The sequence below is a fragment of the Cydia splendana genome, chromosome 24 (genome assembly GCF_910591565.1).
Source record: "Cydia splendana chromosome 24, ilCydSple1.2, whole genome shotgun sequence".
Lineage (NCBI taxonomy): Eukaryota > Metazoa > Arthropoda > Insecta > Lepidoptera > Tortricidae > Cydia > Cydia splendana.
The window spans coordinates 621,081-647,297 of record NC_085983.1 but is presented as its reverse complement, the minus strand read 5'-3'; the positions used below and the strand labels follow the sequence as shown (position 1 = coordinate 647,297).

Below are 26,217 nucleotides of genomic sequence, written 5' to 3'. Positions count from 1 at the left end.
CACTTCCCCATGTTCCAACTGGTGTTTTCCAAAGAATTTTCCATGTCTTTCCCGTACGAAACTAGACCTTTCATTGTAGTAGTAATACCGCAGTTTTTCGTCCTATCGATCTCCACACCGTTTAACTCGTAACGGATGTCTTGAAACAAAAATGCCATTGAGTTGTTAATGATCTTTAGACCTTCAGTTTAGGTCCCCGCAATCAGCAAACAACTTTGATGCGGGTATACAATAAGATCTTGCCTATTGATCGCAATTCTCACCTCGTCATTGGGGTCGAATGAGTTATTGTACGGGAGGTATGGCTGAACTTCTATAGATTCAATAGCGTCATCCATAATGACCCTCTCGCCAATGTTTAACATTGTATCCGCTTCAGACATATTTTATAGCCCAATTGTTGTAGGAACGAAGCGTTAGATTTAGTCAGTTTTATATTTCCGCTCCTCGAAGACAAACTGGATGGTGTTCGAGCGGTCAGTGCTGGTGGTAATGTTACCTAGTTGGAGATTTGACTCCTACTAATATCGTTGAATCCTACACCGTCGCTTTTATAGATTATCATTATATATTTGACACCGATGCCGCTGCTGCTTAATTGTTTAGTACTTTTCTAATGTGAAGTCTGAGTGAAATGTTTTCACCGGCGAAATTTACTAAATTACCACGCTCGTTCACAATGCGCACTTTGATTCTCTGTATACTGCTCAATGCGCGCTTCAGCGGTAGGTAAATAATAATGGCGGGGCACTCGATGATCTGGTATCCGGGCGGGACGTTTGGGGAGAATTCGTGAAGCACATGCGATGGCTTATTGTTGGTGAATGATCCCTCGACAAGGTTGCACTCTATTCTTATAGAATTGGTGATGAGAATATCTATCGGTTGATCGGACTCGTACGAAGATCCCGCTGGGAGTAGTCTCTTGGAGAATCCAAAAAGTGGGGCGATGCTATTGGATTTTCTGAAATCCACCGCGAGGCCCGGCGGTGTTGTAATCGTACACTTTGACGTGTTGGTGTTTGCTTCAATGTTGACAATAAAATTGGGGACATTACCGCTGCTTTTAAAAAAATTCCTTTGTTAATAATGCAATAATATCGGTCAACTCATAAGCACCCTCTTGTATCGAGATTACCTTTGTACCAAAGTGAAAAAGATTGTTGCTCTTGTCCACGTTCGGTATTGAATTGAACGTTTTCAAATAGATCAATGCACACTCATACGAAGCATCTTTATCGAGCTCTATCGCCGGTAAAAAATCGGTAAACAGTTCAGAATTTTTTACTATCCAGACTAATTGTGAACGAAGAGAAGGCCGACGACGATGACGACATTGTATGCGTGCGCGTGTGTGTGTCTTAGACAGTCTACAGTTGAAATCTATATGGTTCAATAAGGTGTTGAAATGTGGTATTTATAGATAACAAAATAAATACATAAACAATTAATAAATCATCATTTTTATTCAACTCACACATCACACACACACACATGCTTAATTTAATACATTAATTTAGCAGTATCAATGAGAAAATTTATACACAAATGTCTACAGTTTTGTGCATTAGACCTTTGAAATCTTGTGTAATTGTAAAAAATGCGAACAGGTGGCTGCGGCAGCGGCTGCGGTGAAGACAACGTCCTAGTCATCACTAGGGGCATTAGCGTCGTCATCATCATCATCATCATCAAAGAATTGCGGGCGGCCATCTCGTTATCGGCACCGTTCACGGCGCATGTCGTATAGTGGTAGTCGTCAGCGGGGGGCGTAAACGGGGAACGTAAACGGAAACGTGAACGGGGGGCGCTAACGGGGTCGTCAACGGGGGCGTTCACGTTGCCGTTATTATTATTATTATTAGCAGCGTTCATGTACTGAACAAACTCTTTTGGAGGTCTCAAATCACCGTAGGTGTCAAAGTAGATACAATCCCCGCCTTTTTCACGTACGCAGTCCAATGAGTTCCTTCACCCGTGTCTAAATTTAAAACACCCGTTTCATTGATATGCGGCCCCGTTGATATCGGTAGGGTGTTTCTCATGAAGATACCTCTGAAATGAGGTATTTTCATTTTTTTCACACAATTGGTTATATCGATATCTGTCAGAGGGCGCTTTGGCAAATTAAGTTTTTTTTATAGGGCGTCAAGTAGAGGCCCATTCCGGTTCTGTACGGTTTTAGATATAGACCTTTTCTCACGGTGGCGCTTTGATTCCTCTTCACCATCTCATAAATATTTTTAGCCGCCGTCGTCACACCCCCGGCGAGAGTACCGGTCGCTGCCAACGCCCCCAACAACGGTATTAGCGGTATAAATCCTCCTTTTTTCGGTATGGGGATCACACGCGGTGTTTTAATCGTTTTACCCTTGACATATTTTCTCGCAGCCTTGACGGCGGCGTTGATCAGCACCTTGGGCGATGATGGGGATGAATGCTTCTTTCGTCCTCTTCCCCTCACCCCCTTAGAGGTGTCGCCGCTCCCCGATGCTGTTGTGCCGCCACCTTTTATTCGTTTTTTAACGACGTCACGAGTCGTTTTGATAACCTTCGAAAGGGGTATCCCCATACCGTGTTTCACCTTGTAATTCATAACTTTGTTAACGGCAAAAGCGGCTACACGTTCGGGAAAATTTGACGTTTCACGCACGTGTCTCGCAGCGGCGTCCGCTAAAATCAAATCCGCCTTATGACGTTCGTCTAAAGACCGGTTTTGTCTGTAGGCGATATCGTGTTGTTCACAAGCTTCGTCCAGCCCGTTGACGCCTTTATCGCCGCAAGCAAATCGCTTATCTAATTTCGTACCAGGACCGCAGTAATTATAGCCAGGGAGGTGAAGTTCAAATGGTAATTTATTGATCAAGTTGTTTAGTAATCCTCGACCGGTTACTTTCTTGGCTTTACGCGACATACTGACTCTGTTCACGTGTTACATCTTCTTAAGTACATTTTTTTTGTTTGTCTGTGGGTGTTTTGACTTTAGGAAGAAAATTTAATGTTTAACGTTACGCATGCTATATAGCCAGCAATCAAAATTGCAATCGCAATCGTCATTTTCCTCCGCCTCCTCCTCCTCCTCCTCTTCCTCCTCCGCCTCATCCTCATGTTTGTCAACCAACATCCCCTCATTGGCTTCTTTGAAAGCAGCAGCAGTGGGTGTTATTTTCGTAGCCTTAGTCCCCCCAGGGCGTTAAATGTTGTTGTTGTTGTTATTGTTGTTGTTGCTGTTGTTGTAGGCCAAGTGTTATAGTCGCAAAATGGGAAATGCTTACGTATGATCTGGGTAAATCAAACTCTGAATAATTTTGGTCACTTGCGGGATCCGAGTTGTTTACATGTTCCATACAATAAAAATACCGTTGAATCTCAGGATCATCTTTCAAATGTTTAGGTAAAACCTCTTCCCAATGACAAATATCACGGTTGTGAAATTTCAAAAGCATATTTTTATTTACATCCTTCAAATCCTCCGCTGAGACAACCCCGGCATCATCAAGTTCATCATCATCATCATCATCATTATTGTTGTCGTCAACCTGATTATAATTCCCAGCGATATCCATTTTTTTCGTGTGTGTATGTGTGATCAAAACGGTTTTAAAGTATAAAACAGACGTCTGAACTTTAACGAGGATCAGAACAGAATGAAACTTAGAAAACAAAACACGTCTCTTAAAATACGCTCATGGGATTTCCATGACATGAAACCGAAATACAATAAACACGGTGCTTTACTACCGAATAGCATCCGGTGTCTTATCAGCGGACCTTCGGGATGTGGCAAAACAAATGTTTTGCTTGAACCGGACGGTTTAAAGTTTCTCAATGTGTACCTGTATTCTAAATCGCTCACTCAGCCAAAATATGTTTTCCTAAATGAAATACTTAGCAAGGTGGATGATTTGTCGTTTTACACGTTCGACGATAAGAGTGATGTCATACCTTCAAACGAGGCTAGTGAAAATAGTGTGATTATATTTGACGACGTCGCTTTGCAGGATCAGGACACGATTCGTCAGTACTTTGCTATGGGGCGTCATAAAGAGTTGGATTGTTTTTATCTATGTCAAACTTACAGCAAGATACCTAAACAGTTGGTGAGAGACAATGCGAATTTAATATTACTGTTTAAGCAGGATGATTTAAATTTACGTCACGCCTACAATGACCATGTCAACACGGACATGTCATGGGAACAATTTAAAAAAGTATGTGAAACATGTTGGTGTGATAAGCATTCATTTCTCACCATTGACAAGGAAAAAGAGGTGAACAAGGGTCGATATCGCAAGTGCTTCGATTATGCTATAACCGTATAAGTTAATGGCCGATATAATATATATGCTAGTCATGTTATTATTTTCAACTCATTTCGAAGATGGCGTCAGAGGGTGCTGATCTGGGTCTGTTCGGAGACAAACAATTAAAAAGAAAATTATTGAAATCTGTGGATTCTGTAAAGAAGAAATTGAAATTACTTCAATCAAACCAAGCGCAACTGACCACTTCTCTCGAGGAAACATTTCAACCCATAACAAAGCCTCTCAATGTTTTAATATCTGAAACGAGATGCCAATAGCAGCCCCCCATCCGCCTCGGCATCAGTTGAATCGACACCTGTTGCGCGACATCAGCAGCACCAGGTATTTAAACAATCGCCAATGTCAACAGTGAAGCAGAAAAAGAATATTAGGAAAAAATATATAGAAACCCTATTTGAAAAGGAAAATGCTGAGGATGATTATAACGTTACTGCTGTCAATAAACCTGCTACCTTCGAAGAGGACAAGGAACGTGACGATGATGATGATTATGGAGATGATGATGATGATGATGAGGGTGGATATGAAAGCAGTGTCGATGATCCAATGAAATATGACTCTCCGAAAACGAATCGAAATCACCGTTGATTATAAAAATTGCTGCAGGCGTTAAGTTACCCTACGGTGCTTACACGAAATCAGGACAGTTATTCATTGGAGACACTCCTATGATACTGTCCAATAATGATAAATATTTTACCATTAAAGGGGTGTCTTATACTCTCACCCCGGTTAAAGGAGCTGTTATTTAAAAAAACGATGAATCACAGATTGATTAATGTCGATGACACCAATCACTATGCACAGATTGTGGATAAGACGCATGCGCATCGTCGAGGTTTCTTAGCTTCTGAACAAATACAGGGAGACAGGAGTGATAAGTATAACAGATATATTAAACTTTTTGTTACGAAACAGAATAGATTGCCTAAAGTGGGCGGACGTCTAACAGCTACAAAAACATCAATTAAGCCAATTGAAACAAAGCAATATTATCCGAACACCGATCTAAGTTACTGGAACGATCCAAATGAGCTTGTAGATCGATTGGTAATAAAAATCATACTAATGAAATAAACGCTATTTTGGAAGAGCTGATGGAAGCAGGGATCATTATCAATTAAATAAAAACTGGATGCTGGGGTGTAAATGTCTCATTCTCATCATGCCGATTAACAAGTTCGGTCAGTACTTGCAAAAAGGTCACGCTTCGTTTCCACACTCTGAAAACGTTTTCAGTAGTGACACCATCGATTGTGATAAGAAGAGATTGATCAACGTGTCGCCTGGCATAGATAGACCTTGAAGACACCGTTACGCTATCTCAATTTCAGTACGAGGCGAAAAAAAAATATTAAAATTAAGGAAAATCATAAATATTTTACTCGATTTATTTCGAAAGTTAAAGCACTGGAAGAAAAAGTAGGAATAATTCATCCACATCCACCAACTCCTACTACTACTGCTGCTGCCCGCACTGTGTCTACCACCGCTACTACTACTACTACTACTCCTAGCGTATAACCTAGGCTATCATCGTCTAAACCATCTCTACCACCAATCGGTTATGGAGTGAACAGTGAAAATAAGAAAATAAACGTTAGAGAGGCGATTTCACGCCAACCACCTCCTCCTGAAGTAATCACCTGCGATTCCACCGATTCCGCAAGCAAAAAAGCGCGCATGTTGTAAACATGAGTAAAGCAGATGTGGTCAAAGAAATACATACATAAAAGCGTTAGAAAAAATTTCGCGCGACGGCGATTCATACAGAGAGGATTGGATGACACTTGGCAGATTGATCTTATCGATTTACAGAAATACTCTAGAGATAACCAGGACTATAAATACATATTGGTGTGCATTGACACGTTCTCAAAGTATCTATGGTTACAACCGTTAAAGTCTAAAAATAGAAGCGATGTTACGAATGCTATGAAGCAAATACTAAGTGGTAAAAGACGTCCTAAAAATCTTCAATCGGACTCTGGTACAGAATTCTATAATAAAGATTTTCACAACCTCATGGCGAAACATAACATTAATCATTACTCCACTTTCACAGTCATGAAAGCTTCAATCGCTGAACGCGTGATAAAAACAATAAAACATTGGATGTGGCAATTATTTAGCCTTAATGGCTCATATAATTGGACGAGATTTATTGAGGGCGTTGCCAAACGGTACAATAAAAAGATTCACTCTACCATCGGCATGCCACCCGCCGACGTGAATAAAACTAACTCTAAAGAGCTGCTTCATAAGGTTTATAATCATATGAAAATTAAACCACGTGCTAAATATAAAGTGGGCGATTATGTGAGAATAAGCAAATACAAGTCGGCTTTTGCAAAAGGCTATACCGCTAATTGGACTGCTGAAATATTCCGAATAGTTAAAGTGAAAACTACTGAACCAACGACTTATTTATTGCAAGATGCAAAAAAAGAACCCATCTCAGGTTGTTTCTACGAGCAAGAATTGCAAAAAGTTAAAGATCCTAACATTTATCTTGTTGAGAAGGTGTTGAAGCGTAAAGGTAATAGAGTTTACGTTAAATGGCTGGGTTTAAACGAAAAATCTTGGATTGATAAGAATAATGTAATCAATTGAAATGAATAAACTGTTGAAAATTTATAAAATAAAAAATCTTTCATTCAAAACCCCCTCCTTTTTGAGATAAGAAAAAACCAAATGTTACACACAAAATATATAATTTTATTTATTATTATTTTTTTTATTCAATTAGGGTCTTAGGTTAGGGTTTTACAATGTGAGTATAAAAGTAAAATATAAAAACACTTACAAAACGATAAAAAATACATATAAACACATTATAAAAAAACCTAACCTAGGGTGCCGCCAGCAGCGGGGCAAGGCCCAAGCTACCGGTGGTCAGGGCTGCAGAGAGAGGAACCGGCGGACTATCCGCGCCGTGTCCAAGATCACCGCCTTCTGCATCTGACCCTTGATCCAACCACCTAGCGAGAGTCTCTCAAGATGTTGGTCGAGACTCTTCGCTATTAGACCGTTCACTGAAACGACTATCGGGACAATGATCGTCGAATCAACATCCCACATGGCGGTTATCTCGTGAGCCAAGTCTAGGTACTTACTGGACTTGTCCTTCTCGGCCTTCACGAGATTCTCATCATGGGGGATGGTGATGTCAACGAGCACGGCCCGACGTTGCGATCGATCTATTATCACGATGTCAGGCTTATTGGCTACAATAGTCCTGTCAGTGATGATAGATCGATCCCAATAGAGCGTGGCACGACCATTCTCGAGAACAGGCGCAGGTAAGTACTTGTAGTACGGTACTTCGCGGTCCACAAGGCCGTATAGAAGAGCAAGTTGCTGGTGAATAATCCTGGCTACGAGATTATGTCTGTGCAAGTACTCGCCGTTAGCAAGATGAGAACAACCGGAAATGATATGCCTGAGTGACTCTCCGGGACGGCGGCATGCCCGACAAATGTCGACCGTACCGTCCTTCAGGATATATTTCCGATAGTTGTTCGTCATCATCACTTCGTCCGCAATTGCACAGGCAAAACCCTCGGTTTCTCCGAAGAGGTCCCCGAATCGTAACCAGTTCACCGACGCGAGCAGGTCCACATCGGGTCCCGTGAGGGCCTTGTAGAACCGCCCGTGTAGCACCTTACTCTCCCATGCCGCCTTGCGATCCGCAGTACTTAGTACCACAGGTTTGCGCCAGTTCTCGTTTGCCAAGGAGAGCGGCGTGAGGTTCCTGTCTACTGCCACCACATCACGATGCATCCCACACTCGTTGTTAAGGAAATAACTCCTGAGATTGTACACCTCGCGGTTGTGGAGATCCTTGGCGTTTAGGAAGCCTCGGCCTCCACACTTCCGTGGGATGTACAATCTCATAACTGACGAGCGTGGGTGTAGCATGCGATGTGTGGTGAGCAGTGACCGGACCCTCCGATCCAGGGCGTCCAGCTCGGTCTGAGTCCACCTTAGTATGCCAAAGGAGTATGTGAGTAGGGGCATTACCCAGGCGTTGAAGGCGCGCACTTTGTTGCCTCCTGACAAAAGACTGTTAAGGACTTTTGTGAGCCGACTGAAAAAGCGCTCCTTCACCGACCGTCTAATACCCTCTTCCTCAATACCCAACGACTGTGACATGCCAAGGTATTTATAGGTTTCTGATTCAGAGATAGATCTGAAAGACATTGTCTCAGAGAGTTGTAAATTTGTTGAATTTACAACCCTCCCCCGCTGTACATGCATAACCGCACATTTATCGACACCAAACTCCATGTTGATGGCACTACTGAAACCTTCGGTGGTTTTCAGTAGCTCCGACAAGTCTTGGCTATTTGGTGCAAATAATTTCAGGTCATCCATGTACAGAAGGTGAGAAATGATTTCACCCTCTCTCCGAAGCCGGCAACCTAGTCCCAAATCCTTCAGCAGGGTACTGAGGGGATTGAGAGCTAGGCAGAACCATAGGGGACTCAGACTGTCACCCTGAAATATTCCTCGCTCAATCCTTATAAAATCCTGCGGGTCAGGGGGGTCATCCCCGCCTCCTGGTTGACGAAGGACTGTGGTCCACTGCCTCATACACGCGCTTAGGAAGGCTCTCAAAGCTGCATCAACTTTATACAACTCTAAGACCCTCCCCAACCATGAATGAGGCACCGAATCATAGGCCTTCTTGTAGTCAATCCAAGCGGCTGAGAGGGCCCCCTTGTTCCGCCGGATTTGTTGGCAGATGGTCATGTCTATGAGGAGGAGCTCTTTAGTACCACGGGACCCAACCCTACATCCATTTTGAGCGGAAGCCAGAATATTGTTTGCGACAATGTGCGCGTTGATTTTTGCTCTCAAAATGGATGTGAGGAGCTTGTAGAGTGTAGGCAAGCATGTGATGGGTCTGTAGTTTTTCGCTTCCGTGGTACTACCGGACTTATAGAGCAGGTAGGTGACACCAGTTGTTAAGGAAGGTGGGAGAGAACCAAGCTCGAGGGCTTGTTGGAATTGTGCTGCCAAGCGCGAGTGCGAGCATCGGAACCACTTTAGCCAGAAGTTGTGCAATCCATCCGGTCCAGGACTTTTCCAATTCTGGGCCGTGCGGATGGCACAACTGATGTCATCCGGGCTGATGGTGACTGCCCCCATAGGTTCGATGAACTCGCACTCACGCTCGACAACACTCATCCAACCCCCCTCGGTATGTCCAACAGGCATCGACCAGATGCTACGCCAGAAGTCAGTCATGGCAGTAGCATCCGGCGGCTGCGTGTCGGGCGTACGAAGGTTGGTTTCCTCCCACTTTCGGTACACCTTCCTTTGGTCACTTTGAAAAAGGCGATTCTGCTGGAATCGATCCACACGCTCTCTGTAACGGCGAATACGGTTTGCCCATGCATAGACTTTCTGCTTTAGAAAGTCGATGCGCTCTGTGACATTGGCCATGTAGTCGCGGGGCCCGATATCCGTCCCCGCGAACGCCTGGTTCACAAAGCGCATTACTCGGGGGCGATTGTTGCCCCCCCTGAAGCAGATCAGCTTTGCGATGAGAGTCCTAAACGAGCTGATACGTCGCTCGATCCGCACTTGCCATGCAGGGACACCACCGACGGTCCTAGGTGCACGTTCAGCGTCCGGAAACTTGACGCGAGCAACACGGCACGCCGCGATGGCTCCGCAGTACATGATCGAGTGCGTATCATCTAAATCTTTACTAGTCCGTAAATATGGCTCTAGTAAAGCGTTTAGGGCTCCCATTAGCGCTAGATTGCGTCTATTCATAGGCAGACGTGGTAATCGTGGCCTAGAGTTGGTTGTGGCGCGATACTGTGTAATCGCCTCTTCCAAAGTCCTCCTCAGTTGCTCATTAGCAGTCGTACTCACATTCTGACTCGCGAAGTCCCCCTCGTCGGTACAGAAATCAACCCGTGGCGCCTCCGGTGCCAGGTCGGGTACGGGCACCGGATCCGGCGACGTGGCGGGTAGATCTCGCACCGAGGTGGAGTCCGCGCGAGCAGAGAGAGCCTCCTGGCGAAGTCGATCAAGTGTCGCGTCATCCAAGCGCTTTAGCCGCTGAATGACGCGCACCTGATCCGATAATCGCTGCTCCGACACGGTGATGGTGGGTTCAAGAGTCTGAAACAAAGGCAGTATTCTCGAACGATAGGCGGACAGCTGTGTTCCCCCCTCTGTAGCCCCATAATAGGCGCGCATGACATTCTCGTTCATGTCTCGAGTCCATCTCATGCGTCGCACTATACCACCGGTAGCGGGAGCCGTGGGCGGGGCAGGATGTCCCGCAGGCCCCAAGCGTGCCGGCAGCGGTGGCCGCCCTCGTCGCGCAGGTGGTCGTGGCGGCGGCGGCGGCGGCCCGCTCTCGTCACTGGACCCGTCTGTGTCAGGCGCCGTTGCGAACTCGTCGCCTGACGACGATGTGGACGAGGAAGTGGACGAGGCGGGCGGGGGTGGTGGGCGTGCGCTAGTTGTTACCGCTTTAGTTCGACTTCTTGTTATCATTTCTAATTGCCTGGTTTTGCCGCTGGTGTATGACAAATGTCAACACGGTAGTAACGACTGCAACCCATGGTCGTGGTTTTTAATACTCAATTATATGAGTTGTCCGCAAGATTTACAAATAACTCGGTTCACGGTGGGTATATGATCAGTCTTTTAGGGCAAAAACCACATGTAAAAATATATTTTTTGTAAAGAAATGTAAAAGGACGTCTGTCAGTGTCAGCGGTTTTTTTTATTATTTGTTATTACACACATACACACACATACAATTACATTATGATATTTATAGTTATTACATAGTAACATATGACCACCGTGCTTTTTATTATACAGAAAAAGAAAATTCGCAAAAAGGCTTAAAAGGGCTTAAATTAAACAATACTTCGCAATATGGCGACCTTACATTTCTAAATGTTCACCCACAGCGACCAAAAGGCATTCCCAAAATGTGTGCGACCACTGTGGGATATAATTACCGCGTACTTCAAACACACTCACCGGCATGTCTTGTAATATTTCTTTTAATCCAATCCAATTAACATTTTTGTCTCCAATGTGTTGTAATTGGATCATTATAATGCGATATTCACCTCAAAATCGGTCGTAGTTAGTGGTGCATCAGTTTTTAGTGAGTGGGCTACTGCGGACTTACATCAAAGAAGACGTGAACTGTATGCCTTATATGAGGAACGGCGGTTTAATCAGAGTGATGAATTTAAAGAACATGTGAAGGAGTATTCGAAGAAGTTTAAAGTAGATTGTCATATAGCTAAGCGAAATTATCTAAGTCAGAAAATAAAAAGTAGTTCCGACATTGTTAAAGCAACCTGGAAAGTTATAAATGTGGAGACTGGTCGCTCGAAACATACAATTAAAGAACTTAAACTAAACATTGATAACAAAATTATAGATTCCAATTTAGAAGTAGCTACAGAATTTGAAAAATTTTTCACCGAGGTACCAGTATCCACAACTAAGGATTTAAATTCATCACCCTCATCTGCTGTTACATTATTAAAACATAACGCTCCAGAGTGTTGTGGAGACCTTCATTTTGAACATGTTTGTACCTCAGATGTAATAAAGGCGTTTAAATAAATTAATGTCAAAAAAACTAATGACCTCTGGGGAGTCTCTGTCCATGCTGTCAAATCCTTAGTAGAAATTGTAGCGCCTGACTTGGTAGTTATATTTAACAACAGTGTTAATTGCGGCGAGTTTCCTGATCTAATGAAACATAGTAAAGTAATTCCTTTATTTAAATCTGGTAGCAGCTCTGACCCCACTAACTTTAGACCGATATCTGTGCTACCAACATTTAGCAAGATTTTTGAAAAATTAGTTCTTTCTCAATTAGTACGACATTTTAACGTTAACAATTTGATGCATAATAAGCAGTTTGGTTTTACACGGGGTCGCTCAACAACCGATGCTGGTGTTGAGCTAATTAAGCATATTTTCGATGCCTGGGAGGAGTCACGAGATGCTTTAGGTGTCTTCTGTGATTTATCTAAGGCCTTCGACTGTGTTTGTCATGAAACATTAATCAGGAAACTTCATTATTACGGAGTTAGAGGATCGGCACTGAATTTACTTAAGTCCTACTTAAATGGTAGAATACAAAGGGTCGATGTGAATGGACAGCGATCACCTGGGTCATTGGTCTCTATGGGTGTTCCACAGGGGTCAATATTGGGGCCTTTCCTGTTCCTTATCTACATAAATGACTTGCCATTCCTTATTAAGACCCACCATGATATAGTATTGTTTGCAGACGACACCTCACTTATTTTCAAAGTCAAACGACAGCAACAAGCTTACAATGACGTAAACAATGCTATTTCAAAAGTAGTAAATTGGTTCAATGTTAATAATTTACTGTTAAATGAGAAAAAGACTAAATGTATTAAGTTTGTCACTAGTAGTAACGTAAGGCATGTGCAAACAAGTGTCATTGTGAAGGATGAGGAATTGGAATTAGTTGATAGTACAGTTTTTCTTGGTATAACTTTAGATTCTAAACTCCAGTGGGGTCCCCATATTGCTACTCTTTCGAATAGACTGAGCTCTGCAGCTTTTGCAGTGAGCAAAATCCGTCAGTTAACTGATGTGAAAACAGCTCGATTAGTATATTTTAGTTACTTCCATAGCATTATGGCATATGGTATTTTACTGTGGGGCGGTGCTTCAGAGATAAATACCATTTTTGTTCTGCAGAAGAGGGCTATTCGAGCAATATACAAAATGAACCATAGAGACTCACTTAGAGATAAATTTAAGGAAATTGACATAATGACAGTGCACTGTCAATACATTTATGAGAATATTCTGTACGTACATAAAAATATTGTAAATTTTAGGAAAAATTGTGAAATTCATAATATTAATACTAGAAATAAACATAAGCTCGCAGTGCCCTTCACTCGGCTCCATAAAATTAAAAAATCATTCATGGGTAATTGTGTAAGATTTTATAATAAACTTCCAAACCATATTACTGAATTATCTATTAATAAATTTAAGAATTATGTAAAGCGTAAACTTATTTCTAAAGCTTATTATACCACACAAGACTACATGAATGATATTACAACGTGGGATTAATTGTTATTCGAAATGATTATTTATTTATGAGGTATATTTGATTATTGATGAGGAAATGGATATTCCGATGTAATACTATCTACTTCTTTTGTCACTTATGCTTTTTTTTTGACATTTAGATTGTATTCTAGAAATTCTAGACTAGTATTTTTTTATACAATCTTTTTAATGTTTGACGATCCTTTTGTGAAATTTTTAGTGTTAAATTTGATATGTATAATAATCCAATTTTATTATGGAATAATATTAACATCAATAAATTGCTCTGATAATTAGATTAAGATTAATTACGATTCATAAGAGCTTGTTGCTAGGCCTACATGAATAAAGTAAATTTTGTTTGTTTGTTTGTTTGTTTGTTTGTGCTCCTCAATATAATCAGTCATCCCCCTCCACATTTCGTGGAGTGAATAAAAATGTTCTGTTTTGAAACGGATTGACAGGGCTCTTAAATCATTGTCAATTTCATGGTTAATGAGTATAGTGCTATCTCATATTTCCATAATGCTAATAATTTACAATTGTTAATCGTGGTAATAAAATCATGTCAGCGCGGAGGAGGAGGACATGGTTTTTAAAGTTCTGCAACAACACATATATACAGTTAGACTGAGAAAATTCTATACAACGATTTTAATAATGCATGCAGTATAAGTGTTACTTTAAACGTCAAACTTCTTCGAAATTATGACATATACATAACACTTTTGCCCTGAGCGCTCAATCAAAACCGCTGAAGACATTTCTTGGTCTAACTCTAATACACAACACAAATATTATAATGTAAAAGTATGCTACATACAAAATAAAAATACAATCTAAACTACTCGAAAGCTAATTCTACAGTTTTGCCCACATCCCCTTTCACAATCATAAACTTGTCACCGCTGTTGAGTGTGGCCAATTGCTCGTCCGATAAGTTCGAGAAGCGACCCGGAAGGGAGACGTGGCCGAAGTCTCGGAGTATCACCACCACCTGACCTCCTCTCTTGTTGAATTTTGAGTCCCACCGTTTGCAGGACTCGATTGCTAGTTTCTGCTGTTTTGGCAGCTCCTTTATCGGCACCCACTCTATGAAATCCGCCCCGATTTCATTGTAAGTAGCAAGTGAATCGGATGAAGACGACATTTTATATTTATTTTATTTTGTTTTATAAGGATATTGAAGATTTTATATATTTTTTTAACTCACAATAATTGGCGAGCCGAGAGAGCGAAGCAAGTTGTGCGTATAGTGCGTACTAGCGCTTGACGAGTCTATGAGTTATAAATACGCGTGCGTGCTTTTATATCCGACATCCGCGCGCGAGAGATGACAATTATTTATTGCATGATTATACGCCCCTCAAGAAAGCCGCTATGGGGCCATTTATTATTTCTTTGTTCGCGTGATTCTTTTTAAAAGTTTCCGTATGTGACGTCTCATGCTGACCTCAGACTCGCCACTATTCAAAAGTATGGTATATACCGGCTCTTTTCTAAATTTTTCCTCAGTGTCATCTTCATCATCATCATCATCATCATCACATTCATTGTGTTCGAAGGGCTTGTAGGTAGTGGGGGTGCGTATTAACGCTAGCAATTTGTTTTCTAAATGTTTTTCATCCCTTATTTCTGTAATAGTTCCAGATGGTATGGGTTTTTGCGGGGGGATTGTACAATTTTGATTTTTACCGAAATATTTCTCGGCTGCAAACTCCTTCACTGTGACGTAGTGTGATGTACGTGGTGGTCTCTCCAAAGCCCATCGGTCCGATCTCATTAACATTTTAGAAAGTAGAGATGGGGGTGCTGCTGAGGTCGGTGGTGGCGGTGGCCAGAATGGCGGTGGTGGCGGTAACGAATGGATTGATGGCCTCTTGAATGTCACTTTTCCGTGGTCACATCCTGTAACCGTACAGTGATGTCGTACTTTAGGGCTCGGTGGGGGCGGTGGTGGAGGTGCTGATCTCAAACGCCTCTCGGGAGATGTTGATGGACGCGGGGTATCTGCACGTTGAGCCATTGTTTTTTTCTTTACACGGATAACTCGCTTTGTGAGACGTTAAAGCGTATGGTGCTCTTTGTCATTGCGAGCTCGCTTAAATACGCTCACGGTCGATTACTACATAAAACTATAGGTTCGCATATGCAATTAGCTGACGGGTATGTAAATTAAATAATTAGCATTTAAAAAGAATATATATGGAGTTACAACGTTGTTATACTATATATGTAATGGATTCGACTTTTAATGATACTACTTTTTCTTGATAAAGTTAGGTGGGGCCTCGTTTGTGCATAAAGTTAATTGCCCCTTGTTTAATTTATTCAATTCGATAGCTGCCCAACTTATCATTTCTTCCAGCGTACCTTTGTACATTAAACAATCCTCCGTTAAACGAGCTTTACCACCCTCTTTTACCGTGACATCCTCTAGTTTAACATTATTATTATCGACATTAACAGTTGGGTTCACTTCGCTCACCGTAGTTTTCATTATGTTTTACCATCGTTTCCCACTCTTAGGGTCTCGGAAATAGGTTTTTTATCCACCCTTATCGAAAATTCGACCCCCACATCGTCTCGCACCACTTGCGTGTAGCTGTCTTTTGACCATGTCTGCTTAACGGTGACCTCTCTACGCTTGCGAACTAGTGTTCTCTCTCGAAAAATTTCCAATCGAATCACATTTACATCAGCATCTTCAGTACATATCGGAACTCGAGTTAGCTCAGTTTGTTTTACCCAAACCGATGTGGAAGGCTCTGTCTCGCCTTTGGGGGCCAGCTGTAGTTTGATGAACCAATCACCCCTCATGGTATTTTCAGTGTTATCGAGCACACGCGCCTTGGTAATGTACCACTCACTCGCCAATTTACATGGAGGGAAATATATGTCACGAACGAGGGGAGTTAACGTAACATTTTTTTTTCTCACTAGTTATCGATGATTGGGTAACGAGGAAAACCGAAAGCGGTAGCAAATTGCTGATGAACATGATGACTGTTCAAACCGACTAAATTGAATACTAAATCAACATCCAAGCACTCGAGCTTTTATAGTAAGAAAATTGCCATAATTTTGTATATCACCGTCCAAATAGACAGTGTAACAGTTGGCTTACATACCTGCAATGGGGTGCCAAATTTATAATGTCACTTATATTTACCACGCTCAATGCGATTCATCATGAAGACGTAAAGGCGACATCCTGACCTAATACCTATTTTAATATTAATTAAAACGAATGATGAAATATTGTTTAGGAAATAATCGAGTATATCGAGGTCGTCGGTTTCACCTTGGGAAACCATATAATTTTAAAATAAAAGGTGAATGGCTATAATAACCCAATCATCGCGTAAGGGAAACCGATCTACTCGGGCCGTTTGTGGTTATACTTTATAATTTAAAATTGATTACAAGAAGCGTTGCGAAAACGAAAGGCTATAATAAGATATCCCAACATTCCCAACACGGCAAGCGGTCGACTCGAACGGAGCGGTTATTTATAGCTGGTTAGATAAAACAGATGCGTCCTGATGACCTGTTTTCTCGCCATCTGCTAGCGCTTACGGTCTAGCTATAATTAGACCTAACAGGGTGTTAGTACAGGCACAAAAAAAAATGAAGAAAAAATGAAAAAAATAAATAAAAAAAAAATTGATTACAAGCGTTGCGAAAACGAAAATAATAAGATATCCCAACACGGCAAGCGGTCGACTCGAACGGAGCGGTTATTTATAGCTGGTTGGATGACCTGTTTTCTAGCCATCTGCTAGCGCTTACGGTCTAGCTATAATTAGACCTAACGGGGTGTTAGTACAGACGCAAAAAATAAAAACCGGGCAAGTGCGAGTCGGACTCGCGCACGAAGGGTTCCGTACCATAATGCAAAAAAAAAAAAAAAAAACAAAAAAAAAAGCAAAAAAAAACGGTCACCCATCCAAGTACTGACCACTCCCGACGTTGCTTAACTTTGGTCAAAAATCACGTTTGTTGTATGGGAGCCCCATTTAAATCTTTATTTTATTCTGTTTTTAGTATTTGTTGTTATAGCGGCAACAGAAATACATCATCTGTGAAAATTTCAACTGTCTAGCTATCACGGTTCGTGAGATACAGCCTGGTGACAGACGGACGGACGGACGGACGGACAGCGAAGTCTTAGTAATAGGGTCCCGTTTTACCCTTTGGGTACGGAACCCTAAAAAGAAAAAAAAAAAGATTTTTTTTTTTTGTTTTTGGATTCAATTGGGCGTTCTAAACGCGGCGTTCTAGCAGCTGTGTTTGGTACAGACGTATTATCTCTACTGGGGAGGGGGGGTCAAACATATCTTATTTTTTCTTACAAGGGGGAGGGAGGGGATTTTCATAGTTCTTACGTAAGGTCACAAAGATGCGATATTTTTAATTTATATGAAATTATGACGTTTAAAATAATATTTCCACACTATATGCTATCAAACACGTTGCAGAGTTAGCTAAACGGGGCTCCAGTACCTTTGTAAAAATAAACATTAAAACCAAACGTGTACTCATTTTCTCCTTTAGATTCTTACGTAATATATGGTAATATAGGGGGGAGGGGTTCAGCCTATTCTTATTTTCTCTTACATAGCGGAGGGAGGGGGTCAAAAACTGGCAAAAATCGTCTTACGTAATAACCGAATGGCGCCTATGGGGTCGTGTACACGGTGCCGCCTCCGCCCCGACACCGCACCGCCGCCGCACCGCCGCGCCAGGCTTTACGCGTCTCGTGTACATAGCGCGAAGGAGCGGCGGCGGTGCGGTGTCGGCGCGGAGGCGGTACCGTGTACTCGCGCCCTATGACTTCTCTATAGTAATAATAACTCAATGGATCCCAGTAATAGTTTCAAATATTCTCATTCCTTCTGCCGTCGTCGCTTGGGCGGCGGCAGTCGTAGATGCACCGTATTCACGTGCAGTTTGCGCGTAGACGGCGTGGAGAAGTACTTGCCGCACTGCGCGCACTGCACGCGCGTGTCGATGCCCAGGTGCACCTGGAATTACACACTAAAGTTAGCTGTCTGGAAGAAAGCGTTCGAGCGATAAGTGCGCTTGTTAAAAGTGTAACTTCTAAAGTGAGATCATTTTGAAAATGGCAAACATCTATAAAACCAGAAGTACTTTATAAGACTTTAAACTCTCGCGTTTTAATATCATATATATAAAATTGAAAAACGAAGGATAAAAACGAGGGAAGAAGCGAGATGGCGCCTTACATATTTCTAAAAAAGTTTTTGACACGTTTCTCGAATACGACGCACGTATGATAAGAAAAACCTGTTCAAATCAATTATCTACATATGGGAATAGAACTAGACCATAAAAACTATCGCTTCCGATGCGTATTTAATTTACAATAAGCAAAAGAAATTTTCATAACAATCTTCATCGGCCATTTCTCGGCAACTCTCGGTTGCTTTCGTTTGGCGGTGCTACAGATTAGACCAAATAATCCGTAAGTTAAAGTAAACTAAATTATGTTTGTCTATAGAGCCCATACGAGTGATTTATGTCATATATGACTTATCATTCTTATCAATCAAAGTAATTACTATATTATTATTATCAATTTGTATTTTGTTGTTTTAAATTTATTTTTGAGTTATATTATTCAGATTGACTTTCACGGCTTCGGCATACATTGCCATTCGTCCGGGGAACGGGCTAAGAATGCTGAGATGGGCCAAAAATACAAAGTTGATAGTAAGTTATGTAGGTAGATTAAAGTGCATGTTCAGATGTTATTGAGCGACCTGATAAAAATATGCAAATGTAGTCAGCAGTCGGCCAAATATCGTAATATAATTTTGTTGCCATAGAAATAAGGATGTGGTCCGATATAGTGGCGAAATATTGAGAGACATCAGCGGCTAAATTCAGTGGTGGCTCGGACACTTAGAGAGAATGGGAGAGGATCGTGCCGTGAAGAGAGCGCAGGTACTTGGGACAACAAAATGGGAGACGCCCGAGTGGATGTCCTAGGTACCGCTGAAACGACGTAGTTGCTCAAGACCTGCTCAACCTCGGACATGGCGACTGGCGAGAGCTATCGCAAGACCGAGAGGACTAGACTACCTATGTTTGTATGAAAAGGCGATTTAAGGGCGGTGGTCGTCCATATTCGTCTTAAGGCGAAAATTAATCTAATGAACGTTTTTGCAACTAGGCTTATAAGAACAAATAATAATTTTATCTTGAAACAAGTTTTAAATAAATACGTGTAGATGAAAAAATACAATCTTGCCTTTTATCAAATCACATCATTTTTTGACAAATTTGCGAATTGAGTTATCCAAATAACGGCTACAAATAAGAAATCCCTATCACAGTTTTAAACCATGGCAGGGTTGAATACATAATAATGTCGGTATTTAACTAAACATAAGACGAACTCTTTATTTCATTTACGCGAGCGGAGCTGCGGGCCCGTCTAGTAATATATATAATTACACAGCTGAAACGTCGGAATTTAAGGTAAAAACAATGAAATTATATCGCGGTAGACCTGTTTGTACAAAAGTACTTTGGCAAAACTTACGCTTAGCAAGGCATCTTGATTTTTAATTCTTTTTATACTACATCGGTGGCAAACAAGGTTACGGCCCGCCTGATTGTAAGCAGTTACCGTAGTCTATGGACGCTTGCAACTCTAGAGGTGTTACATGCGCGTGTTTGAAATAAAGGTGTTCTAAGTTTAAATCTTGTTACCCATCAAAACTTATAACACTTTAAACTCTCGCGTTTTGTACGCATATTTATTGCATATTTGTTTGCCATCAAAACTTGGTGGGAATCAACAAACCCGGCTACATTACGTGAGAGAGAGAGATGGCGCTCGCGTCACGTAAACATTGGCTCTGCGATTATATCAACTTTAAAAATAGTTTTAGTCATAGTTTTAAGTGCTGTGAACTTTTATAATATAAGAATTAGTGTAAATTGACTGTGTTATTATTATCTTAGTGCTAAGTGAACTAATTATCGAATTAATAACATATTTTGGTGAAATGAGATACTGTCTACAATAAAAGACTATTAATGTCAGTGCAAGTTAAAAACAGTGGTACTTGGTAATATTACGTAAAAACACTTAACTTTTAATAATATCTCTTACCATGAACATATTTTAGCGATAAAAATAAAGTGCAATACAAATAACTGTGAATAACGAAAAAAGGGTAGCTAAAATAAATCAAAATTACTATCATACCCGTCTTGACGACACCATCGAACTTAACCCTTAAGAGTGTATAAGACTTTCGGCGACACTCGCTAGGATCATTTGGCTTAGTGGTCTAACATAGTGACTAATAAAGACAGTCGACTCTAAAAGTTCCGGGTTCGAGACGCGTGAACGTTTAAACTTTTTGCTTTTTTTTGTTCTTGTTTTTTTTGTGCCTGCGTTCAAATCCTGTGGACGTGACAACTTTTTGCTTTTTTTATTTTATTATTATTAATTTCTTTCACAATGGATTGTATGGCGTGTACGAGACCGATCACGAATAACCTAGAGCTGCTAACATGCGTAGCCTGCAAAGGAAATTACCATTACCAATGCCTAAACATGACTTCGGCGACTTTTAGGGAAAACCAACATGAACTGATTCGGGCGTGGCGTTGTCCTATATGCGTAAATGTCACAACAAGGCGGAAGAATGATTCTACTCCAGTTCGAAAACAGTTTGATACGACCTCATTAGACAACACAACCATGTCAGTTGACGGTGAAGCAGAAATGAGCCTGATAGAACTAGACCTGCATGTTTCAAAACAGCCGAATCATTCGCCCAGTAGCCCAAGCGCAACAATTGAACAAATAAGTGCATTGTTGGATGCCAAATTAAATAGGAACAACATAACTATCTTCGACAACCTGAAGCAATTGATACACGCAGAAATAGGCGCCGCAATAAACAACCTTAAGACGGAATTTTCACAAAAAAACCAACAAATCCTAATAGAACAGCAAGACCTGAAGAATGAACTTTTAAATACAAAGATCAAAATAGAAAAAATGGAAAAGGATCGTATATTATTGCAGGAAGAATTAAAAGAGCTTAAGACTCAATATAAAAACTTGGATAATGCAGAAAAAGATGATACATCGAAAAAATTCGTGTTATACGGCCTTGATGAATACTACCATGAAACGGACCAGGATCTATATGAGCGAATTAGTAACATGTTTGGTGACATTTATAACATAAACATCTATGGCTCGATAGAATCAGTTAAGCGGATAGGAAGGAAAGGCAATCGTCGTCCACTCATTATTGAATTGTTAAGCAAGCGCCTAAAAAATCATATCCTGCAGAATGCGTATCTATTCAGGAATACCGGTTACGCTATTACAGAAATCCTTGATAGTGAATCGCTGAAAAAGAGAAAACACCTACGACACTGTCTCATCATGGCCCGCCGCAATGGACAACACGCGATATTGCGAAATGACCGCTTATCCATAGATGGAGAAGAGTATATCCCCACCACCCACAAAGAGCAAAGTCTCGATCGAGCTGCAGAATGCGCACCGTCTGCAACAAATATGGAAGTGACAGGCAGCCCTAAGATCGACGATGTGGAGCATGATAAAAACGGCATTCGGCCGTTTTTTCGTGCAGAAACCCCCCAAAAGTCGTAAGATTGATATTTTCTACCAAAACGTTCGAGGGCTTAAAGGTAAATTGGCGACCACCAAGAATCTATTAGCGACATTTGAAAGTGATATAATAGCCTTAACCGAAACAAGGCTAGATAACTCAGTACACGACTCCGAACTGTTCCCCGGCGACTTCAGAGTGGTGCGCGGCGACCGCGCCGGCCGCGGAGGCGGGGGCGTGCTGCTGGCCGCGCGCGCGCCCTACTCGCTGCGCGCACTGGACTGTGGTGCGCACCCGCAGGACGAAATAATTTGCGCATTCGTTACGAAAGGACATTTCCGTTTTATTCTGTGTGTTATATACTTAGCGCCTCGAATACCCGAGAATCGATATTACTCCACTTTCCAATGTATAGAGAGAATCATAAATACTTACTCTTATCCTATCATTATTGTAGGTGACTTTAATATGTACTCGACCACGATAAGTGTACGAAATGCCTTTGATAGTGTCTTGTCTTATTGTAATCTTACACAGCAAAATACTGTATTAAATAGTCTTAATCGAATATTGGACTTAGTCCTGTCAAATGAAATGATTACCGAGTTGACTGTTACTGAGGCTACCGCGGGGCTAGTATCATTTGAAAAACATCATACTCCTATTAACATAGAAATGACCTGTCCTACGATATTTAATAAACGACCTACTCATCAAATCCACAATCGACCTACTAATATCACACCGCGAGAGAGAAATTATCGAAAAGCAAATTTCATTACCCTATATCATATGCTGGCAAATTGTGATTGGTCGGAACTATACGACATAAGTGAAATGAATGATTGCGTCGAGTGTTTCTATTCCATATTGAATGGTATATTGTCCGAATGCGTCCCATTAAAAAGCCCCCAAAAAAATAAAGCTCGTCAAAACTATCCTGAATGGTTTACACCCGATATTATACAGTTAAACAAAGTAAAAAACTCATATCACAGACTATTTAAACAAACGGGACATCAATTATACTACGCTCTATTTACGTACTATCGAAGAATGATAAACGTCCAATCGGAATCTGCTATGCTAGCTTTTATTAACAACTTACAAATGAATATTACAACTGACCCATCCTCTTTCTGGGCATATGTTAAAAACCTCCGTGGTTCTAACCAACCTGCTACGTTTGGCGACATGTCTCCACAAGAAGTCGTAGACTCATTTGCCAAATTTTTCAAAAGTGTTTTCCTCCAGAATCCCCCGGCACTGGACGTAACGGCAGCATGCACTTCTGCTACGGCAGAGTCACAAGATACAAATGGTCGGATCGTTAGCATTGACTATATTAGTGATGCGGATATCCGCACAGCTATAAATCGTCTGCGACCCAAGTCTACTCAGGGCCCCGATGGTATTCCTCAATTCGTAGTGAAGGACTGCCGTGAAGCATTTGTCGAGCCACTCAAGTATTTGTTTAATCTGGCATTAAAAATAAAGCATACCCGTCGGTTTGGAAAACATCAAAAGTCCTACCAATACACAAATCCGGATCCAAATCTGATATACATAATTACAGACCGATTGCAATATTATCGATATTCGGAAAAGTATTTGAGTCCATTATATATGCTCAAACGAGAAAGCAGCTGAATGGTTGGTTTTGTGACGAACAACACGGTTTTTTGCAAAAGCGATCTACTACGTCAAACCTGATTAATACTGTCACGTTAATAGCCAATAACTTGGATCAAAGAAGGCAAGTAGATGTTGCCTACTTTGACTTTCAAAAAGCATTCGACAGAGTAGATTGCGATATCTTACTGAAAAAACTGTCTATGGCCGGATTTACTACACATCTACTTCAGTTTTTAGCCAGTTACCTCTCAGATAGGCACCAGTACGTTCAGTTTAATGGATGTAGATCTACCCCATTCTTGGTCACTTCTGGTATTGGGCAGGGAAGTAATCTGGGACCCTTAATGTTCCTAATTCTTATAAACGACTTACCAACAAAAATTAAGTTCTCGACCTGTCTGTTATTTGCTGATGATTTGAAATTAGTTCTCCCGATTAACGATCCCAATGATCCCACGTTACTTCAGCTTGATATAGAAGCAACCTGTAGCTGGGCATCAAAAAATAGCATTACCCTAAACAAAGACAAATGCTCGGTAATGACATATGCCAGAGTTCGCCAGCCCATAACCTACCAATATACTCTTCAGAGCAAACCTATGAAGCGAACCAATGAAATTAAAGACCTGGGTGTCTCGTTTGATTCCCAACTAACATTTAATCCCCACATAGTCAACGTTAGTAACGAGGCTAGAAGATGTCTGGGATTCATCATACGGCAAGCTAAACCATTTACCAATCAGCACGCCATTACCATCTTATATAACGCTTACGTGCGTAGCAAGCTGGAGACGAATGCCATCATCTGGAGCCCCCATGAGCAACAATACGTGCTGCTATTGGAAAAAGTGCAAAAATCGTTTGTGCGATTTCTATATAAGAAAATATACGGCGCATACCCTTTCCTGTATCCGACGCTCTTTATATATGGTATGGTAAACTATACATCCCTTGAAGCCCGAAGAAACATATACTTAATTAAATATTTTTTCCATATAATACGCGGTAAATTAACAAATTCCCAGCTGTTAGCACAAATACCGTTGCGCGTTCCCCGATTATCAACGAAGCAACTCCGTACTCGCCGCCGCGATCTGTTCGGCATCCCCCCGGCGCGCGCGCGCGCGCTAGCCTCCTCTCCACTGCACCACGCGTTGAAATTGATAAATGACATACTAGACAGCGACAAGCAGCTAGACATTTTCTTTTCCTCAGAGACTAAATTTTTAAGTGCATCATCTCGTTATTTGGAAAATATTGTAACCCCAAGCTCTATTGTAGAAACTGACAATTTAGTATAATTTTATTTCTTAATGTGAATTTAATTTATAATATGAAATAATGATAATTTATTGAAATTTCGTTTGGATTATATAGTACTGTAATATTTGTTAATATAAAAATTAGTTCGTAATGTGACATACATACATAATTAGGATAAGTTAGTGTAATTTCATAATGACATAATTAATATAAAATGAGTATGTACCTATTTAATGACATAATTCGTAATGACTAATGAAACAGTGGATAGAATTGTATAAAATACTTATTAAAATGTATATTCACAACACTATTAGCACGTAAGGTTTATCTGTAAGTGCTGGTATGTATAAAAATAAACAAATAAACAAATAAATAAACGTACGTTACTACCACCCCACACCAGGGGTGCGAAACTCCCGACTTCGGGATTCGGCTCCGTTCGGCTCAGCATTGCTCCGAGCAATTATTAGAGTTGGCACCACTCGACGTCCCTTTGCGTGCACAACCACAGATAAGATAATAGCATGCATTTTGACAACCCTAAATAGCCGAAAGGGATAGTGCCATACATTAGAAAGGGACATCATAATTCGACCCTGAACCGCTGTCAGGCGTGGCTCACTCCGCGATTTCGTCGCTTTACTACAGGTAGCTAAAAGTACATCCGTTCCACACCAATTTTGGTGGTTAGCCATAAGCCGCGCGTGGCGCTGTCGCCACCTAGCGGCCATATCTGTGCTGATCGTAACAGACGCGTTCTGTTAGAGAGAGTCTTCTGTACCTAGTACTATTATTTATTCTGTGCCGCTGTCAAGCTTCAGTTTTGTAGGAAGTTTCCTTTTTTACGGTAGAACTATTATTTATTCTGTGCCCACACTAGCGTCTTCAGAGCGTCGGCGTCTAGTCAGCGCTATGTTGCGTCGAGCAGCCATAGAGTTGACCTGGACGCTGACGCTCGGGAGACGCTAGTGTGGTGTGGTAAGCCCTGAGTTATCTTACCGTCGCGTGGTGCCGCTTGAGCGCGCCCGCCTGCCTGAACTGCTGTGGGCACTGCGAGCACTTGTGCGGTTTCTCCCCCGTGTGTAGCGTCACGTGAAGCTGATCAGACAATATATATGGATTAAAACCTGGAAACTTTGTACTAAATGTCCGCAAGAAATCAGTTGTGTAATCATCCCTTTAGATAGCGTTATGATTATTTATTTAACGGCTTCCTAGCATAGTCGGTAGTGACTGTGCCTACGAAGCAGGAG

General features: G+C 41.4%; 1 protein-coding gene across 1 annotated transcript in view; it reads right to left on the bottom strand.

Annotated features, from left to right (window-relative positions):
• Positions 1 to 18,295: 18,295 nt before the first annotated feature.
• The window catches only part of LOC134802348 (zinc finger protein 14 homolog), a 29,529-nt gene continuing 21,607 nt past the window's right edge, over positions 18,296 to 26,217 (bottom strand). Inside the window, exons 12-13 of the mRNA XM_063774962.1 lie at positions 25,964 to 26,062; positions 18,296 to 18,457 (exon numbers count right to left, since the gene is read on the bottom strand). Of these exons, the coding sequence (XP_063631032.1) occupies positions 18,320 to 18,457; positions 25,964 to 26,062 (237 nt within the window). The 3' untranslated portion in view covers positions 18,296 to 18,319. The remainder of the gene's footprint in view (positions 18,458 to 25,963; positions 26,063 to 26,217) is intronic.